The following is a 20,562-nucleotide window of genomic DNA, read 5'->3' as shown; positions in this document are numbered from 1 at the left end:
ATATATATATATATATATATATATATATATATATATATATATATATATATATATATATATATATATTTATATTTATATATTGTACTCTTATTTCCAATTCATGTTTCCGTTTTAATTTATATTAATTCATTTGATATAATATTTCTTCAACAGTCACTAGAACGTCATTGCGAAGGGAAGTATCAAATTGTTGAATCCAGCAATTCGAACTGCATGCAAAATGTGGCCACCTTTTATCAGGTTCAATTCGATCGATCTTTAAAAACAAATACATTATTAATTAATTGTGATTGAGTTATTAAATTGGTATAAAATATACACTCTCTGTCACATTTTTACTTGTCGTATTTATTATTCATTGATCAAATTAAATCAATTATTTTTTCTTTGCTTATTTTCTTTAATATTTTTTAAATTTGATTTTTATATTAAAACTTACTTTTTTTGTAGTTTCTAAATATGTAAGTTTTATATACTAATACTTAACATTATGAAAAATTGAATTAAAAATAACTTTAATCAAACCTTGTTAACCAAAATATACACATAAAATGAGACGAAGAGAGTATAAAATAATGAATATGATATGAGCACGAGCTACAATGCTTCTTACAACAAGTGCAACTCGTGCACATCATGCGGAGTCACTCTGAAACTTTTTGTGTTTTAAAAAGAATTTCATTTCGTAATCTCTTGAATTTTGATTAACTTACCAATGATGAAGAATGTCAATCTAAACAAGAAATAGATGGATGGGTTGACCCGAAAAGTAGGAAAATTTTTAAAGTTAGAGTCAAAAAATTTTAGCATGATAATCTCAAAATTGATAAGTTTGATGATGACCTGAACGGGCTAGTGCTAGCAAATTAAGGATATTCTTTATGTGGCACGTAAAGCAAAATATATAAGAAATTTACATGTAAATTCATTTTTAGAAATTTCTATTAAATTTGTAAATAAAATTTTAATAAATTTATTACAAAATACAGTATTTTTGTAAAAATAGATAATGAAAATTTAAATTATAATAATTATTATATTATAGTGTAAATGTATTAATTATTTTTAGATATAATTTGAAAATGAATGTTTAGATTGATTGAATGATTTTTAAATTTATATTTATTGGTGTGAATGCTTTAGTTTATTAAAATTTAAAATTTAAACTATTAATTGAAAATGTAAAAAAAATTAATTAATTAAGTCTGTCCAATAAATCTGGCGTCTCAAAGTATTAGGGTTAATGACAAGAAATTTAAAGCGGACACTTTTTTTTGTTGTTGTAGTGGTATAGCCAATTATACGAGTCTCACATTTTGGAGCCTGCTTGTGGTGGTGATCCTGCTTTGACAAGACGGCCTTTCTGTCACCTTGGTGTGGAGTACCAAAATTTGTTTGACCAAAGAAGATCTCTTGGAGAGCTTAACAATCGCATCACTGCAAAATGTCGAGTAAGATTTTTTTTTTTTTAAATAATTATTTTACTAAAACTTTACAATATATATATATATATATATATGGTCAGGTTTCCGTGCAGATAGTTCTACCCGTGCAGCCGTGCAGTCACGCATAAATACACCACAAAGTGTTCTGAAATGCACCATAAAGTGGTGCATTTTTTTGGTGTGCATTGGTGCATTTTCAAACACTGTGTGGTGCAGTTTTGCATACTTAATGGTGAATCGCATCGACCATACGGGAAACACTGTCTGCATTTGAATCAATGTGTGTGTGTGTGTATATTTATTTATTTATTTAAAATCTTATGATCACACTTTTTGGTGAGATTGTGAGATCAAATCTTAATCAATTAATTTTATTTTTTAATGGTTGTAATTGTTATTTATGTCGGCATGTGTTTTCAAATGGTAGGGAGTATTGTAGTAATTTTGTTCTTCTTATGTTATTATTGTTCTTCTTAGTTCTTACTATTGTTATTAATAAAATATATGTATGGATGCCCTCATATGTAGGACCATTGGTATAACCTCGTGTCTTATTGGGCCAACGAACAAACTGTCCGCGACGCTATCCATATCAAGAAGGTATAATATCTACCCCATTAAATTTAAATTTTCTTATTAACTGATTTAATGATTAGTTTATTTAAAATTTAAGTTAAGTTTTAATCTTTTCAACTGCAATAATTGTAAAAAAAAATTATGTTCAAAAGTTTTGGGCATTATACGTTAAATAAAATAAACAAAATTCAAAGTAATTAATTACTAAAATGCATGCATGTTTAATCACAGGGAACTGTTGATCTTTGGGAATTTTGCAATTCTAATTTATCATACACATACAATGCACGCGATGTGACATCGTATCATGCATACCTTAGCACCAAAGGTTATCGATCCCTTATTTACAGGTATCTTCAATTATAATAATTATGAAAATTTTAAAAAACTACTTTTTGGTATGTGGTGTGAAATATGCAATTTTTTGTGTAATGAAATGTTTGCATTTAGATGATTTTCACGTGCAATAAATTGAATATTCACATTTTGTGTATATGAAACTCAGTGGTGATCATGATCCTTGCATCCCATTTCTTTCGACGCTAGCATGGATAAAATCATTAAACTATTCAATTATCAATGACTGGAAACCATGGTGGATTGATGATCAAATTGCTGGGTGAGTTCTCAAACTAATTAATTAAACATATTTTTAAATAATATATCTCAAGAAAAAGTAATGGCTATTATAAATTTATGGTTTTCTATTTTATTTTAATTATATAATTTTTTTTTTATATTTTTAAAATTTACCATCCCTATTGAATTGCAGATACACAATGACTTACTCAAATCAGATGACATTTGCGACTGTAAAGGCAAGGATTTTCTTAAATCTTTCTCTTTTAATTTACCATCCCTATTATTTTTAGATTACTATATTATACTGGTACGACATTGTAGAAATTCTTATTCTCTTGGTTGTACTAAGGTTTTTTTTTTTTTTAAGGAAAATTAAGTTCGGTATATTTTGCATTATCTGTATGTTGCAGGGAGGTGGGCATACAGTCCCAGAATCTGCACCACATCAAGCTCTAATCATGTTCACAAAATGGATACAAAATGGTGGCCTTCTCTAATTATATTCATAGTGTTGTATGTATGGTAGGTCTAGTGAAGACGTTTTCCCACTCAATAAAGGTGCCTATAATTCAGCGAAGAGATTAGTTATTTAATAGAGATGTCTACAATTCAATATTAGTTACTTAATAGAGGTGCCTACAATTCAGCAAAGAGATTATTAGTTATTGTATTCGACGATGAAAATTTTAGCTACCCCTAAACAATCATTGTTTGGTTTGCAAATCATTTTTTGCAAAAATTATTTTGTGTTGTAAGTATATATCTCTCTATCTTTGAAGGGAAATGCTATAAATAAATTATAAAACTATTTAGAAAAGTTTAATTATACAATCAATAATAATAATAATAATAATAATAATAATAATTATTATTATTATTATTATTATTATTATTGGGGAGTGGATTGTATAGAAGGAGAAGAGTTACTGAAAGTCAAGAGGAGTAGCGAAAATGTGACGCTGGAGTCATGCGTGGCTTGTAAGCTCCTGCAAATTGATCAACGGTCTGGATCGATCTGCAATTACGTGTAAACTAAACTAATTAAATGCTTACCTAATTCACTGCTTCTCTCAACAATGCTCATTGAGTAGCAACTAAATATTCAATAATCTTTTATTCCTTTCAAACAAAAAAATAACTAAATATTCAATATTCAATCCCTCCTCCAGCACCTGTCTCGAACCTATGAACTGGCTCTAATACTACTTGTTAAGATCAAGCGTTTACTACTACACCAAAAAATATAGCTCGCAGCGAATATGCTACTTTATTTCTTTATAGATCGCCATCATAGGCCTTCGTCCAATAATCCCCTAGCTATTAATTGATAAACTTGACCATTTATCGGTTCGATCCCCGCCCAACATATTCACATTGTTAAATTTACCATGCTAATATAATGAATAATTGAGTATTTTAAACAAATGTTACTTGTACTCGCAAAAACATGCATGTATTTACTAAACAACATATATTGATTAATATCTTAATTAAGACAAAGGAGAGAAAATACCTCCTAAGGTTGATGTAAGTTGACACAATAATAAAAGTAATAGGCCGGTGATTGATAGTATATGTTGTAAAATTTATATATTTTGGGTGATAAAAAATTCGGAATCACTATCTAAGGTTAAAGGTATGCATTATGCATGCATGCACTAGGTAAACATTGCTCTTATGTAATCACACAAGAGAGGTAACTCTATATACTAAAAATTAAAAATTATATGTGGCGAACTTGATCGAGATTGAGAATGTTAGCCAGAAATTAATAGCTGAACTTGTGACTTTTTGATATGATAATTTATATTTTATTATAATGGATGACATAATAATGTATTTTAAATTAGGGTATCACATTTCACTTAATTGCCGTAATTTGATGTTTCTAAGGGAGTAGTACATGTAATTACGCATTGTGGCGTACACGTATGACGTAGTTCTCCTCGCAATGGAAGCATGGTGGTTAGATCCACGTGGTTTTCATGTGGCCCCGCTGAGTAATAAGTGTAAAAGCTGAACATTATTTGTAAAATATGTATACCATTAATGTACTTAAATTATCTATTAGATAATAATATATTTATCTATCTACTAAATATAATAAGAGTCAATGTTAGTAATATTATAACGAGAATAAAATGTATGTTAGTGTAAAAATATGAATTGATAATGTGTATGTCTTGAATTCTTCTTTGTACAATAATATATAAGACATTTTCAAAGTTATCATTTTTAATTTTTTACTTTTCTATTTATGTACAAACTTTAGTAACGAAATACTCCGTTAACTATTTATTATTCTTAACTTATTGTTTTTCATAAGGAATGCCTTAGATTCAAGTGACATCCCAATCAAGGATTGTCATAATTGTTGAGCAGGTATTATAAATATTTTAGAGTGTAATTTTAAAAAAAATTACTTACTCATTGCAAAATATATTTTAATATGTTAATAATAACAACAACAACAATAATAACAATAACAATAATAATAGTAATAACAAAAACAACTAAACATTTTATATTATTATTGTTATAACAATTAAATTAGTATACACAAAATTGAACTTGTGTCAATTTCTTTTTAATTTTTTATTCTTTTCTTCTTTGTGGTAAGAATTAAAATATAATAATAATTAATTAATTTGATTTATTTCTTTCAACTATATTTATTTATTTAAAGAAAAAAATTATTATTATTTAATCTTTCATCCTAATCTTCTTCATTCTATGCTGACCGAGCTCGGGTTGGGAAGCCCGTTCCCACAATACAAATAGCCCAGTTAGATTACCAACAGTAACCATTCACTGGGCAAAGCTTGGTTGGGCCTACACAATCAACTGGCCCAATCCATGTCAAATAATTAGCGTTTAGTCTTTTTACAGTTGTTATATCGTAGATTATGGTCCACAAAATTTTGTAGACCATGATTTAAAAACGGCACCGTTCATCACATTTTAACGGAGCTCCGTAAATGAAACTACAGTCTATCTCATCAGTAATTAAAAGCTTCAAAGTCATAGGCCAGTAGTGTGGAAGTTTGAATTCAACTGAAAATATATATAGAAAAAAGATTCAAAGATAATAAGGGTGCGTTTGGTTCGCACATGGAATCGGAATCGGAATGAGTATCAAATACTTGGTAATGGTAATAGATTTTGGTGAAAGCATTTAGCATGTTTGGTAGTTGGGTGGAATGAGAATGATTATTAATAGTTGGGAAGGAAGGAGGAAGAGAAATGAAACCCTTATTTAATAAGGGTATGTGTTTTCTCATTAATGAGATATTCCAAACCCATAGTAGCATTCACAAAACCTATCAACCAAACATTAGCAATCACTTTTATACCCATTATTTATGTCTAAACCCACTAACCAAACACACCCTAAAATGTTTGGATTAGATCCTTTTGCGCACAAAAATTATGATTTGATTGTACACCTAGGATTAGTCCAGCAAAAAAATAATAAAAATAATTTAAAACTTCAAGTTGTAATAATAAATATTTTACTGATATCCATGTGGTTGAATTATATATATATACACATACACATACACATACACATATGGATGGTGTCGTCGTCATGCATGAACTCTTGCACGTTGAATAAGGGCTGCTAGCTAATCAAAGGCAATGTGTATATATTATCGATCTACGTTGGTGTTTCTTCTCCTAGTACTAGATCTATGGAAGGTTACAGCCCTAGGTATATAGGAGTTGGTGAAACCGAAGAGGTTCAATTATTCTACATAGAGTCCGTTGATTATGATAATGATAACCTAATAACAAATTGTTTGTGAAAATTGATGGTGATATGTTTGTATATATATACAATGCATAAATTGTCAATTTTTAAAAGTTTGGATTATTTGATTTTCTTGAATACTACTAACTATATTACAATGCAATATCCGTTCATAACTACTTTCTCAACCTATTGAAGCACAAGTACTTTCTCAACCTATTGAAGCACAACCTATTGAAGCACAAGTACTTTCTCAACCTATTGAAGCACAAGAGTGAAGCACAAGTACTTTCTCAACCTATTGAAGCACAAGAGTTTGCCTCCACTGAGGCTCGAACCCACCACCCTATTGAAGCACAAGAGTTTGCCTCCACTGAGGCTCGAACCCACCACCTCCCGTATAAAAAGAAAGGTTTGATGCCACTGGACCACAAGGTCCTTGGCAATTTTCTTGAATTAAATTGGTCAATTTTGCACAATTTATATATGTTAGTTATCTTCTTAATTACAGTCTTTTTTCAATTGAAATTACAAGACGGACTCCACTTAATGTGTAACTTCGGATAATAGCTATGGGCTCTCCCATACTTTTTTTTTAAAATATTAATAATATAAGCTATCAATTATATATTGATTTTGTAATTTTTAAATGGATGCATTTAAACTTTTAAAGTAGATTGGATCTATATATATATATATATATATATTTTAATTGGTGACTCCAATCTCAATGAAACTTTTAGAGTAGGAATTGAAGTCAACGATTCATTGCAAGCTCCTGATTTAGTAATACAAAGATTATATATGTTCGAAAGGAGGCTATAATGGTTACCATGCATTGTGGACCACGGCGGTTCACAGTAAAATTTATGTTCTTTTTATGATATATATCAATTTATAATCAATTGTTATACCATGAACCACTGTCACCTTGGTACAAAAATTACACAATTCGTGTTTTTTCTTGTAGTGTCAATCCAACAAATTTGTCCCTTGCTATACTTATATTTTAAAAGATGTCTAGTTATACTGGTAATTGACGGTGGGAATTGAACCCGAGTTCTCTCGAAATTCTTACCCACAAAGATAACTCACTTGCCACTTAAGCTACCCTATTGGGTTTTTATATATATTATGCTGAAGTAGAATGATTAGTAAAAAAGATTGATAATTCTCTATGTATATCTTTCATGGGATACACATGAAAAAAGTAGTTTATCAGTGCTTGTCACGTTAGAAAGTAAAATTTAGTGAGTAAAATTTAAGAGTACATGTGGTAGAACTCATATATATATATATATATATATATATATATATATATATATATATATATATATTAATTTATTCATTAAAAAAAAATAGAGTTTTCAATTTTTTTTGAAGACATTAAGCGATGTAATAGGAGTGATAGCACACCACAATTTTTCATTTAGAATAGTTGAAAGTGTGACATTTGCATTATATTATCGACATGTGGATTAATTTGATAAATATAAAACTTAAAAGGGTTAACATGTAATTTTGACTTTCATTTCATTATTTCTATAATTCTATCTATATATACCATGTATAAGTCAATCCCCTAAGCTTCCCAGATCGATCGTCTAAACCAGTATAAGCAATACGTAAGAATTTCTTTATATTAGTTATTTCATTTTATTTATTGACATCTATTTGTATGTATTTTTTTTTTAATTTTTGAAAATTCCTATCTATGTGTATGTACTAATTATGTATACTATATATGGTGATCGAAATTAAACCAGGAAGTTTTGCATTGGATGTTCTTTCTGCAGGCTGCAAATGTCTGTATACCTTGGACCTACGTTGTTGTTTGTTGTAGTTGTATTAGAGTTATGTTTTTCTCCGGCCACCGTGGTCGCCGCCGGTTCCGCCGTCACACATCTGCCGGGATATGAAGGGACGCTTCCTTTTGAACTTGAAACCGGGTGAGCCGTCGGATCCAACGTTTAATTTTTTTTAGTTTCCACTTCTATATACTATGTATGTCGAATTCTAGTACTCATAATGTCTAGCACTTAACATGTATGTATCTTAGGTTGTTTTTGGTTGCCCTTTCAACATTTTCCGGCCATAGTCACCGGCGACCGTCGTGGGTTGCATTTAGAGGATCGCCTTCTCAGGCGAAGGAGCTGAGAAGGTAGACTAGTTGGTCGCCTCCTTTAATTGTGTTGCCGGTTGCCGGTTGCCGGTGATTATTGCGGAAAAGTGTAGGAAGGGTCGCTAGTTATCCAACTGATTTTGGACTTCAATGCTTTAAAATAATTTTTGAAAGTTTAGTGACTAAATTAACTTTTTGATCGAGTAGAGTTCGGGGGGCGTATTTGACCATGTTTCCTTTTAATTATAATGTTTGTTTGCATATTTTTCATTCTCTAATAATAATAACAAAATGTAACATTGAAATAAAAATAAGAAGAAAAAAAATTAATATATGTAGAAAAGATATAAAAGAGTATTTTCATGTTTTGTTGATGAATTAGTATGTTTTATTTTACCTTTTAATTTGAAGACCAAAAAAAAAAAAAAACTGTATTATTGAAACAAATATTTCCATGTGCTTATTATGTGTGTTTATAATAGGTATATTGGAGTGGGCGGCAAAGGAGAAGAAGTTCAACTATTCTATTATTTTATTAAGTCAGAGTCAAATCCAGATACGGATCCGCTTGTTGTTTGGCTAACGGGAGGCCCAGGTTGCTCCGGTCTATGGTCAATTACATATGACAATGGTAACCTTATTTATCTTTTTGTGAATAATATTATTTTCTTCTCTTTATTTAATCTTATTATGTTCAATTCCTCATTCTAATATGAGAATGATTCTTTTTTTCTTCGTTAGCTACTATGAATTAACCAGTCTCACCCAACAATAAAAAAAATTTAATTATTTATCAAATATAAATTGAACCAATCAAATATTGTAACTTAGAGGTGAAATTATGTGGAGAAATGTAAAATTAATTACTCTCTATTTATTTATTATTGATTCATTCTCTTTTATTATTATTATTTTTTGTTTTTCTCAAATTTGTGTGTTTCATTGTTAAAAAATAAACACTTCATAACAAGCACAATATTTTATTGACTAAATTTTAATTTACGAAAAAGTTTACCATTGCTATTCAAAATGTTTCTTTATTTTTATATAAAGTAATTATTATTATTTCTCTTTAAGATTTGATCCATTAACCTCGTAATTAACATATCCAATGATAAACAAGTTTTTTTTTTCTTTTTTTTTGGGGGGGGGGGGTTGGGGGTGGGGGTGGACGGAGCTTAACATTTTTTAATTAATTATTATTATACTGATTTTTAAGTATTTTTAAAACTACATTGGATCTATAGACATACTGACATACATATTATATTTGGATTCGGATCTCAATGAAACTGAGATAGATCGAGTAGGATTCAGATAGCTACAAAAATAGTTATATATTAAAGTAATATAAATAATTTACATTTAAAAACAATTGACCTGAATTTAATAACAATAAATTATAAATTAATTTTTTCTTTAAGTGATTATAGTTTTTTAGTAAGGTAGTGGATTGGTAAAACTCACAAGATGACATTATTATCACCACATATTAACACAAATTATCAGTACACATTTTAATTAATTAAACTTCATATTTGGGCTGCTATAAGTCTTGAATTACTATCTTTCTTTTTTTATGAGAAAAATTCATAATCATTATTTGAGTGTGTACTGTATAAACCCTTACCGACGTAATAACTGACTAGGTGCAACAAAATCCAATTGTTATATCATGGACCAGGGTTCATATAGCACATTATGTACCTACAGTTTCTGTACATGTAAACAAATAACTTGATAATTGCTGACACGTAGTATATATGATAGCTACATGTATAGAAACAGTCAATTACAAGTACAGAATGTATCAATTACAGATACAAAATCTAAAGGTCATTTTTGGACTAGGGTCTAAATGCAAGGTAAACCCTAATGCATGGTATAATAGAGGGTATTAAAAAAACAAACTTTTGACTTTCAAATACCAGAATAATATTTTACCGACTTTTTACCTTCATCCTTAAGGAATTCACTGCTCAAATTATACTTAATTAACAATACGTAGTATAATATAATTAACACATAATGATAAACTATACAGGGCCATTGCGATTTAATAAGGTGGAATACAATGGGAGCCTCCCTACATTGTCATTAAATGCCTATGGATGGACCAAGGTAAACTAGTTTTTTTTTTTAATTATTATTAATAAAGTTTTCCTTTGATATGATAATAAATTGACAATGTATTATAATGCTCCTTTAAATATTCAACATGTTACAATATATAAATAAACAATTTAAAATTACATGGCAGGTTGCAAATATCATCTTTTTGGATTTACCAGCAGGGACAGGCTTTTCTTATGCAATAACATCTAGAGCTAACCACTCTGACGATATACAAGCTAGTTTTCATGGAAGTCAATTTGTTCAAAAGGTATGATTCATTTGATGACTTTTATAACAAAGTGCATCTAAGAGCAAAATTATATTGGATTCATCTACAAATACTACATTGTAATAAAATTAGTTAGTGTATTCAAAAAAATATTAGATTCATCTAAATATAGTAGCGGTTATTCAAGATTTTTTTTTTAATATATTCGTATTGTCTGCATTTATAAACTATTTCTCAAAAAATGTGGACACTTATAACTTAGCTAATAATCTTATATTAACAACACATTTGGTTCATAAACTGAATTTTGAGGGAATATGAATCTTATTTCATTTTCAATGAAATATACAAGGAATAGAATATGAATTAAATTTCATTGTTTGGCTCGTGCAAATAATAGATTTATAGTAGCATAAACATAAAAATATAGTAGCATAAACTCACTTTGTATAAAAATGATCGAAATGACTTTATATTTAATGATATTTCAACGATTTTGTTGACGGAGGACAAAAAATAGTTATGTCACAATATTACTAGGATCAAATGTGAATGTTCTAAAAAAAATGACTAAAAATGGACTGTCACCTATAAATCTAGGACTAAAAATAGAATTAACTTATGATTTTCATTCATAGCCTATTTCATGAAAATCCATCATGTTATAAAAGAATTCAAGCTACCTATTTAATATAATTTGTGGTTATTACTTACTTGAGAGAAAGGTCATTGAAAAGTACTAATGATATGATCTTATTTAATTTCATGTATCCAAAATGTTTGTAGTGGCTGAAAGAGCATCCTAATTTCATCTCCAATGATCTTTATGTTGGTGGGGAGTCCTATGCTGGGATATTTGTTCCCATTGTTACTCGATTTTTATCAGATGGTAAAATCCTAACTATCATTATATTATTGCATAGTCTTCATCCTGAATTATTGCAACTTTTAACTATTTTGTCTCATTACTTTTTAACCCTAAGATTTAAGAAATAACTTCTTTTTTTTTTTTTTAGTATATAGTAAATATAAACAACTTTTCACAAAATTGTATCATAAGATTAAACCCCAAACATAAGGGACGCATATCACTCATACCTTGAAAACTAATGGAAGAGACCAGGTAAATCACGAGATGTGCCTTAATTGGCCTATAAGCTCCTAAATAGTTTAGATATTTGTAATTTAATTACTATTTAAAATTTATGAAGTATAATAACATATGAGTAGTGGTCTTAATTGTAGTTTGAGGTGCTCTTATGAAGATTTAGAGAAATCTTTATAATAAGTGAAATTCCACAAAAATGCATCTTACCTATTTAATTTAATTTTTTGGCAATCAAGGAATCGAGGCCGGAGTTACTCCATGGATTAATCTAAAGGTTTGTTTAATTTTTTTTTTAAAAATTGTATCTCTTACTTACATATGTATCCTTACACACACATAGTGGCATGTTTAAGTGAGAACAATGCTTCTTGTAAAAAAAAAAAATGTAAAATAATCTCATCTGTTCATCTGCATCGATCAACTGTCCAAGAAATAAAGAAAAATGCATGACAATTTCATAAATAATGCAAATTTTTTAAAGTTTATAATAATTATAAAGATGACACCATATATTTTTCTCATTTCCTCTTATTTTTCAATCATTAATAAAATATTAAAATATAGGAAAATGATCCTAAGAAAACTTATCTTGGAAGAAAGCTAAAAATCAATCTTAGTCATCTATCTGGCTAGATCTACCAGTTTTATATATAGCAAGGAAGGGAAAAATTCATAGTGGCATTTTGATAATTTTTTAATTTAGACTTTAAAAGTGCACTTCCAAGACTATATGGTGAACTTAACAACACTAATACACTATATTATGCATTTCAGTTTAAAATTACAATACACTTAAGGTTCACCTTTTAGAGCTTATGGTTACATGCATATTTTTGTTTGGTTCAGTATTTAGTTTTTTTAGTTTGGTTAGAAATTCATTTTTACTTCTTAGGTATACTATTTACAATTTAGGTTTATGATTTAGTTTTCTAGTTTATGTTTTTGGGTTTATTAAAAAATGTAATTTATATTGTAAAAAATTTCACATTAAAGTTGGAAAGAATTATCAGAATCTCACCACATTTTTTCTTCCAATTGTATTAGATTCGTTAGATTTTTTATATGTGTTATTGAGATTTGTTCTTACTTTTCTATTGGGAATAAATTTTCATGTGAGTGTGCTTTTATATATATATATATATATATATGGCGTGGATAATCACAGGGATATCTATCGGGGAACCCTGTAACGACCGGAATTAGAGACTTCAACTACCAAATCCAATATGCTCATGGGATGGGTCTTATTTCTGATGACTTATACAAGGTGCAATGCTACTCAACCAATTTATATAGATTACTCTTATTTCCAAGTCAAGTTTCCCTTTTAATTTATCTTAATTCATCTCATATAATGTTTCTTCAACAGTCACTAGAACGTCACTGCAATGGGGAGTATCAATATATTGAACCCAGCAATTTGTTATGCATGCAAAATGTGGCCACCTTTTATCAGGTTGATTTTTTTTTTAAAAAAAAAAATACATTATTAATTACTTGTGATTGATTTATTGGTACAAAATATATGCAGTAATGAATGTGATGTGAGCACGAGTTATATTGCATCTTACGAGTTGGACTTGTACTTTAAGCTAGTGACCTCTGCTCTAGGGGTTAATTGCAACTTCTTTCTTTAGATAACGATTTCGCGTCAATACGTTTAGATTATACAAATTGCATATATATATATATATATATATTATTGTATCCGAATTTAATTGAGACACTCTTTTTTGTTATAGTTGCATAGTGAATTATATGCGTTTCACATTTTGGAGCCTGCTTGTGCTGATGATAATGCTTCTCCCACAAAAGCGCCCAAGTGTCATAATGTTGTGAATAATGGCCCAAAATTGTTTGACCAAAGAAGATCTCTTGGAGAGCGAAACAAATCAAACAATCTCACCACTGCAAACTGTCGAGTAAGATTTTTTTTTTTTTTTAATTTTAAATTTTACACATGTTAACCGAGGTTTTCATTTAAACTTAATTATATTTGTGTGTGTGTTTACCGTGTTAATTGTATATGAAATAAATTTCAAAATTTTTTATATTCACTTTTGTATATATATGTATGGTGTAATCAATTCGAGTATGTGTCAGTTCACACTTTAGAGTTTTTCTATACATGATACATATTTAATAATTTATATAATTTACTGCGGAATAAACAACATTGACACCCTAAAAATAGGCACGAATTTGAAATCCTTTGATGTTAACTCAATCAAACGAATATTGACAATTATATAATACAATAGCTTTGTTCGATAATACTTTTTTAATTGCTTTTTCATTGAATTGTTTTGATCAATTTTAACGTAAAATACTCTCTCTGTCTCATTTTACCTGTTATGTTTAGTATTCATTAGTCAAACTAACTCTATATTCTTTTCTTATTTTAAATATTTTAAATTATTTTTAAATTTTAATTTTTGTATTTAATAGTACTTCTTATTTAGTTTCTAAATACTCCGTATATAAATTTTATATATTAATACTAAACTTAACATTATAAAAAAATTCTATTTGAATATTATTATTATTATTGCCCTTATGTAGGATCATTGGTATAATCTCATGTCTTACTGGGCGAACGAACAAATTGTCCGCGACGCTATCCATATCAGGAAGGTATAATAACTATCCCATTAAACTTTAATTATCTTATTTACTAATATAATGATTATCTTATTTAAATTTTAATTTAAGTTTTAATATTTTTAACTATAAGAATTGTGAACAAATTTGTATTCAAAAGTTTTGGGCACTATACATTAAATAAAAATGAACAAAATTCAAACTAATTAATTTCTAAAATGCATGCATGTCCAAACACAGGGAACTGTTGATCTTTGGGAATTTTGCAATTCCAATTTATCATACACAGAAAAAACAACCGATGTGACGTCGTATCATGCGTACCTTAGCACTAAAGGTTATCGATCTCTTATTTACAGGTACCTTTATTTATAATAATTATAGCAATTTTAAAAATGCGAACAATGTAATATTTGTTCATAACTACTTTTTCAACCTACTAAATCACAAAAAGTCAATATTACCTCCACTGGGGTTCAAATCCATAACCTCCGCCAATAGACCACAAGGTGATTAACTAGTAAATTATATTTTGTATTTTGGAATTGTACTTTAAGCATAATGTATGTATAACCTAACAAATCACAAAGTACAACATGTTAATAGGCGCTAATATGTTGTGTACAACATTGTTTGGTACTTGGTCTGAAATATGCTCCCTTTTTTTTTTTTTCTTTTTGTAATGAATGTTTGCATTTAGATGATTTTCGCATGCAATAAATTCAATATTCACATTTTGTGTATATGATACTCAGTGGTGATCACGATCCTTGCATCACATATCTTTCAACGCTAGCATGGATAAAATCATTAAACTATTCAGTTATTGATGACTGGAAATCATGGTGGGCTGATGATCAAGTTGCTGGGTGAGTTCTCAAATAAATTAATTAAATCTATTTTTAAATAATATATGTCAAGATAACGTTGTGGCTATTGTAGATTTCTTTTCCTTTTTTTTTTTTTTTTTTTGAAGAAAGGCTATTATAGATTTCTATTTATTTTATTTATGTAAATTTTTAAAATCATCCCTAGCTATTGAATTGCAGGTACACAATGACTTACTCAAATGGGATGACATTTGCCACTGTAAAGGCAAGGATTTTCCTAACTCTTTCTCTATTAATTCGTAAAGTAGTAACGAATTGAATTCTACAACGTTAGGTATCAAAAAATAAAATTAAGAGAATAAAATAGATAAATAGAATAACATCAAATATATTACTATTATTAATTTATTATTATTATTATTATTATTATTATTATTATTAAGAAAAATGACACGTTTCTCCCTAAATTATATGCTCATAGCACTTTTTCTCCTGAATTATCCAGTATCCACATTAGCTCCCTCAATTATTCTAAAAGTGACAATTTTCCTTGATATATTAAATGGAGATTTTTACCTTTAAAATAAAATTTCATTTATTTTTCTTTTTCAATAAATTATTGCTTATATGTAGGGATGACCACCGTTCCGTCCGTTCGGTTCGTATTTAACTTAACACTGTAGCAATCGAATTAAAAGGTTCCAATTATGATTCAAAATCAGAACCCAATATTTAGGTTTCAGTTTAATAAAATCACAAACCGAAACTAGATCCTGGATTGTGAACAGGCGGTTCGTAATCCAAATATCGGCGCGAATTCCGGTTATAAATCGTAACCGGAACCTTTTAGTTTGGTTGCTACAGTGTCTGCTTGGTTTGAACCAAACTGTTGTCATAATTTGTTGGAGAAAAATAAATATAATATTTATTTTAAGGGTAAAAGTGTCCATATAACATACCAGGGAGAAATGATCACTTTTATAATAATTGAGGGAGCTAATGTGAATACATAATTTTTCCTTATTATTATTATTATTATTTTGCATACATGAAACTAATAATCCAAATATTTATATTATTTTTTTAAAAGGAAAATTAAGTTTGGGATATTTTGCATTATCGATATGTTGCAGGGAGGTGGGCATACAGTTCCAGAATCTGCACCGCATCAAGCTCTAGCCATGTTTACAAAATGGATACAAAATGGTGGCCTTCAGTAATTCAAAGTGTTGTATGTATAGTATGCCTACTGGGGACCTGTGACCACTTACATTTTTGTGTCTCAGATAATAATATTATGAAAAAAAGTATATAGACATCATGTCTTTGCTTTGTTGTCAACGGTAAACTTTTGAAAGCCTCATACATATTTGGGTCGACGGATCATTTGTCTAGCATCTGTGTTTAGCTGAGTTATCATGATTTACATTTTTTCAGATGTTTTGTCGCGTCGGGGCATAGTGAGATATTGTGGTTGGAGATTTAACCATTTGTTTAGACAGGACGAACGCATAGTTGCCGAGAAACCGTTTCAATTAACTCAATAAAATAATTATTCTAATTTTCTTTCTTCGATTCCATTTTTTCTTGTTCTTGTACGTAATTCCATACAAAGAAGTGTATGCAATGTACTTCACAAGCTATATATGAAGAAAACGAGCCATTCTTTCTCTTCTAATTTATTTTCTAAACATTGTGTACAATCTTGAAGATAATATAATTAAGTGTGGGGAATGGATTAGTCTTTTCAATTATTTTTTTAATATTTTGAATTAATTAGTCTTTAGTTTTAAAAATATTCTAAAACGTCTAAAAATTTTAATTGTTTAATGTGCTTTTCTACTCTTAATTATTTTCACTCATACATGCATGCACAAAAAATCTTAATATAGACACTTGTATTGAGACTCGTATAGAAAAGATGATTTATCAAAATTCTGAGTAAGATTTAGGAGTAATTGTAATATAATTCTTTTAGAAAAGAATAAAAAGAAAAAAGAAGTATGACATACATTTGCATTGAGATGTGAAATCAGTAATAATTTGATAAATATATATATATATATATATATATATATATATATATATATATATATAACTCATAAGGGATGCTTTCAAAAAAAAAAAAACTCATAAGGGATAGTATAAAATATTCCATATCATTTATTTCTTTGCATAAATAGCATGGATGGGTAGGCAGAGAGTCATGTGACTTTGTAACATATTTTGTTGAGTACAATTGACTCTATTATAATGTAGTATTTGTTCATAACTACTTTCTCAACTTACTGAAGCATAAAGAATCAATATCGCTCGTCTTCACTGAGACTCGAATTCACCCCGTCTATATAGGAGTGCAACTGGAGCACAAGGTCTTAGCTTACTATGAGTAGGTACTATTGACTTGGCACATTATACACTCATCTCATCAATAGTTAAAAACTTCAAAGTCAATAAGACGTGTGGAAGTTTGAATCCCACTAAAAATATATATGGAAAAAAAGATTCAAAGATAATAAGATGTCTGAGATTAGATCCCTTATTACACAACGACTAGGATTTGATTGTAGACTTAGGATTAGTCTAACAAAGTTGGGATCACTTAATAATAATAATAATAATTATAATAATTATAATAATTTAAATCTCCAGGCCAGCTGTCCCACCCAATAGAGGTGCCTACAATCCAGCGAGGGGTTAGCCACTGTGTCCGACGGTGGCGACCCCTGGGTTACACCCAAAAAAAAATAATAATAATAATAATAATAATTATTATTATTATTATTATTATTATTATTATTAAAAACTTCAAATTGTAATAATAAATATTTTACTGAGATAGGATCTATGTGGTCCATATATATATATATAGTGTGGTCATGCATGAAATCCTAGCTTATCAAAGGCAATAATGTGTATATATGGTGGATCTACGTTGTTGTATCTTCTCCTAGTACTAGAACTATGTTTTCCTCCGGCCACCGTGGCAGCCGGTTTTGCCATTAAGCATCTGCCGGGATATGAAGGACCGCTTCCTTTTGAGCTTCAAACCGGGTCAGTCTTTATTTCCTTCTCTTTTTTTCTTTTTATTTTTTCATCACTTTTTTCTCCTCTTTTTTCTTTAATGTATACAAAACAAGCCAAAATTTTCAAAAATTCACCCCCCCTTCTATTTTCAGTAGTGATCGAAGATGAATGGAAGATGTACTGATGAATCAGTAGTTTTATATTAATGTTTTGAAGAAAAAAAAAAGTACTCTATATTATTTAAGCAATATACATTTTTTTTAAGTTCTATTTACCTTTTCAAAGATACACTCTACCTAAATATCTATTTAACATAATGTGAAACTTAACTAGAATATAATGGACTTGAACCCTAAACTTTTTTTTTATGGAAGATAACAGTTCTATTTACTTATTATATGTGCATATAATAGGTATATAGGAGTTGGTGAAACCGAAGAGGTTCAGTTATTCTACTATTTTATTAAGTCGGAGTCGAATCCTTACACAGATCCGCTTATTCTTTGGTTAACTGGAGGCCCAGGTTGCTCCGGTCTGTGGTCCGTCGCATACGATAATGGTAACCTAATAACGAATTGTTTATGAAATTGATCGATGGTGATATATTTTTGTGTGTGCATAAAATATAATATAATATAATGCATAAATTGTAGATTTTTTAAAGTTTGATTTAAAATTACCACAACATAAATGTTCTGATTTTTTTTTGCTTCGTGAGAAATTTGAGAATTGCTTATTTAATCTTCTTGCTTTAAACTGGTCAACTGTGCGTAATTTATGTTAATTTATCTCCTTATGGTCTTTTTTCGACTGAAATCATAAGACAGACTCCACTTAATGTGTAACTTCGAATAACAACTACCGACTCTCCGGTAATTTTTTTTAAATACTAATAAGCCATCAATCAAATATTGACTTTGTAATTTTTAAATGGATGCATTTAAAGTAGATTGGAAATTGGAATCATTGGATCCATAGACATAAATATATTTTTAAATGGTGACTCCAATCTCAATGAAATTATAGAGTAGGTAGTCAACGATTGATTGCAAGCTCCCAATTTAGTAATACAAATATTATATATGCCCAAAATGAGTGAAGTATAATTTTTGTATGTGAATGGTCATGAATTTAATTTTTGTTAATACGTTCTTGTTTAAAAAATTTCACTTTAAAAAATGTCACCAGATAATAATACAAATTATCACAAAAGAATAATTAATTAAATTTATTTAACAGTATAATTAACACAAATTAAAATGATAAAGTATATATAAATGCAGGGCCGCTGCGATTTAATAACGTGGAGTACAATGGAAGTCTCCCAACATTGTCATTAAATCCCTTTGCATGGACCAAGGTAAATTAGTTGTTTTTTTTTAAATCATTTGGTGCAAGAAATAGATAATGTGTTGTCATGGTTCTTAAAATGTCTAACATGTGATAAATTTCAAAGTAATAAATATTTTAAAACTAAATAACAGATCGCAAATATTATCTTTTTGGATTTACCGGTGGGAACTGGATTTTCTTATGCAACAACCATTAGAGCTAATACTTCTGATGATATACAAGCTGGTATCCATGGATGTGAATTTGTTCAAAAGGTATATATGATTCATTGTATACTCGATCAAATTAAACTCACATTTAGCTTAGCTTATATTACTCACATATAATTTAAAGAGATTGAAAAATATCGAACTTATTTTTCCATCCCATATTTTAATTCATATTTTTTCTAACTTTACATTTTTTATTTATACATATATAATTAATTGATTAGTTAATTAATTATATTTATATATATATATATATATATATATATATATATATATATATATATATATATATATATATATATATATAATCATTATATATAAATTTTTTAATATCATAATACTTTTACCTTTATTTTGATTATATATATAATTTCACCATATATATGTTTGCAGTGGCTGAAAGAGCATCCTAACTTCATCTCCAATGCTCTCTATGTGGGAGGGGAGTCCTATGCTGGCATATTTGTGCCCATTATTACTCAATTTATTTCAGATGGTAAAACCCTACAATATCATTGGATTATATTGTCTTCTTCCTTAATTTCTTGCAACTTTTAACTATATATATATATATATATATATATATATATATATATATATATATATATATATAT

At 28.6% G+C, this 20,562-nt stretch overlaps 3 protein-coding genes across 3 annotated transcripts in view; all 3 read left to right on the top strand.

Annotated features, from left to right (window-relative positions):
• Positions 1 to 3,100, top strand: part of LOC116032239 (serine carboxypeptidase-like 13) — a 9,456-nt gene extending 6,356 nt beyond the window's left edge. Inside the window, exons 8-14 of the mRNA XM_031274728.1 lie at positions 154 to 240; positions 1,287 to 1,451; positions 1,974 to 2,045; positions 2,253 to 2,371; positions 2,527 to 2,640; positions 2,794 to 2,839; positions 3,014 to 3,100. Coding sequence (XP_031130588.1) covers positions 154 to 240; positions 1,287 to 1,451; positions 1,974 to 2,045; positions 2,253 to 2,371; positions 2,527 to 2,640; positions 2,794 to 2,839; positions 3,014 to 3,100 — 690 coding nt within the window. The remainder of the gene's footprint in view (positions 1 to 153; positions 241 to 1,286; positions 1,452 to 1,973; positions 2,046 to 2,252; positions 2,372 to 2,526; positions 2,641 to 2,793; positions 2,840 to 3,013) is intronic.
• A 4,862-nt stretch (positions 3,101 to 7,962) lies between these two features.
• Positions 7,963 to 16,689, top strand: LOC116032238 (serine carboxypeptidase-like 13). The gene is made up of 15 exons (XM_031274727.1): positions 7,963 to 7,979; positions 8,151 to 8,303; positions 8,959 to 9,107; positions 10,521 to 10,597; positions 10,737 to 10,859; positions 11,607 to 11,709; positions 12,165 to 12,202; positions 13,094 to 13,195; positions 13,298 to 13,384; positions 13,671 to 13,850; positions 14,491 to 14,562; positions 14,770 to 14,888; positions 15,285 to 15,398; positions 15,579 to 15,624; positions 16,493 to 16,689. Exons 2-15 carry the CDS (start codon positions 8,158 to 8,160, stop codon positions 16,577 to 16,579), a joined length of 1,443 nt encoding a protein of 480 aa, XP_031130587.1. The 5' UTR covers positions 7,963 to 7,979; positions 8,151 to 8,157; the 3' UTR covers positions 16,580 to 16,689.
• A 1,581-nt stretch (positions 16,690 to 18,270) lies between these two features.
• LOC116032237 (serine carboxypeptidase-like 13) overlaps positions 18,271 to 20,562 on the top strand; it is a 7,653-nt gene continuing 5,361 nt past the window's right edge. Inside the window, exons 1-5 of the mRNA XM_031274726.1 lie at positions 18,271 to 18,413; positions 18,800 to 18,945; positions 19,670 to 19,746; positions 19,871 to 19,993; positions 20,342 to 20,444. Coding sequence (XP_031130586.1) covers positions 18,271 to 18,413; positions 18,800 to 18,945; positions 19,670 to 19,746; positions 19,871 to 19,993; positions 20,342 to 20,444 — 592 coding nt within the window. The remainder of the gene's footprint in view (positions 18,414 to 18,799; positions 18,946 to 19,669; positions 19,747 to 19,870; positions 19,994 to 20,341; positions 20,445 to 20,562) is intronic.

This window comes from Ipomoea triloba, chromosome 10 (assembly GCF_003576645.1).
Source record: "Ipomoea triloba cultivar NCNSP0323 chromosome 10, ASM357664v1".
NCBI lineage: Eukaryota > Viridiplantae > Streptophyta > Magnoliopsida > Solanales > Convolvulaceae > Ipomoea > Ipomoea triloba.
This window is presented reverse-complemented; position numbering and strand designations above follow the sequence as displayed.

Excerpts from the sequence above, each read along its gene's own strand:
- LOC116032238 (XM_031274727.1), top strand. The coding sequence starts at position 8,158 with ATGTCTGTATACCTTGGACCTACGTTGTTGTTTGTTGTAGTTGTATTA. Across the intron at positions 8,304-8,958 it reads CCTTTTGAACTTGAAACCGG|GTATATTGGAGTGGGCGGCA; the intron begins GTGAGCCGTCGG and ends TGTTTATAATAG. Across the intron at positions 10,860-11,606 it reads GAAGTCAATTTGTTCAAAAG|TGGCTGAAAGAGCATCCTAA; the intron begins GTATGATTCATT and ends AAATGTTTGTAG.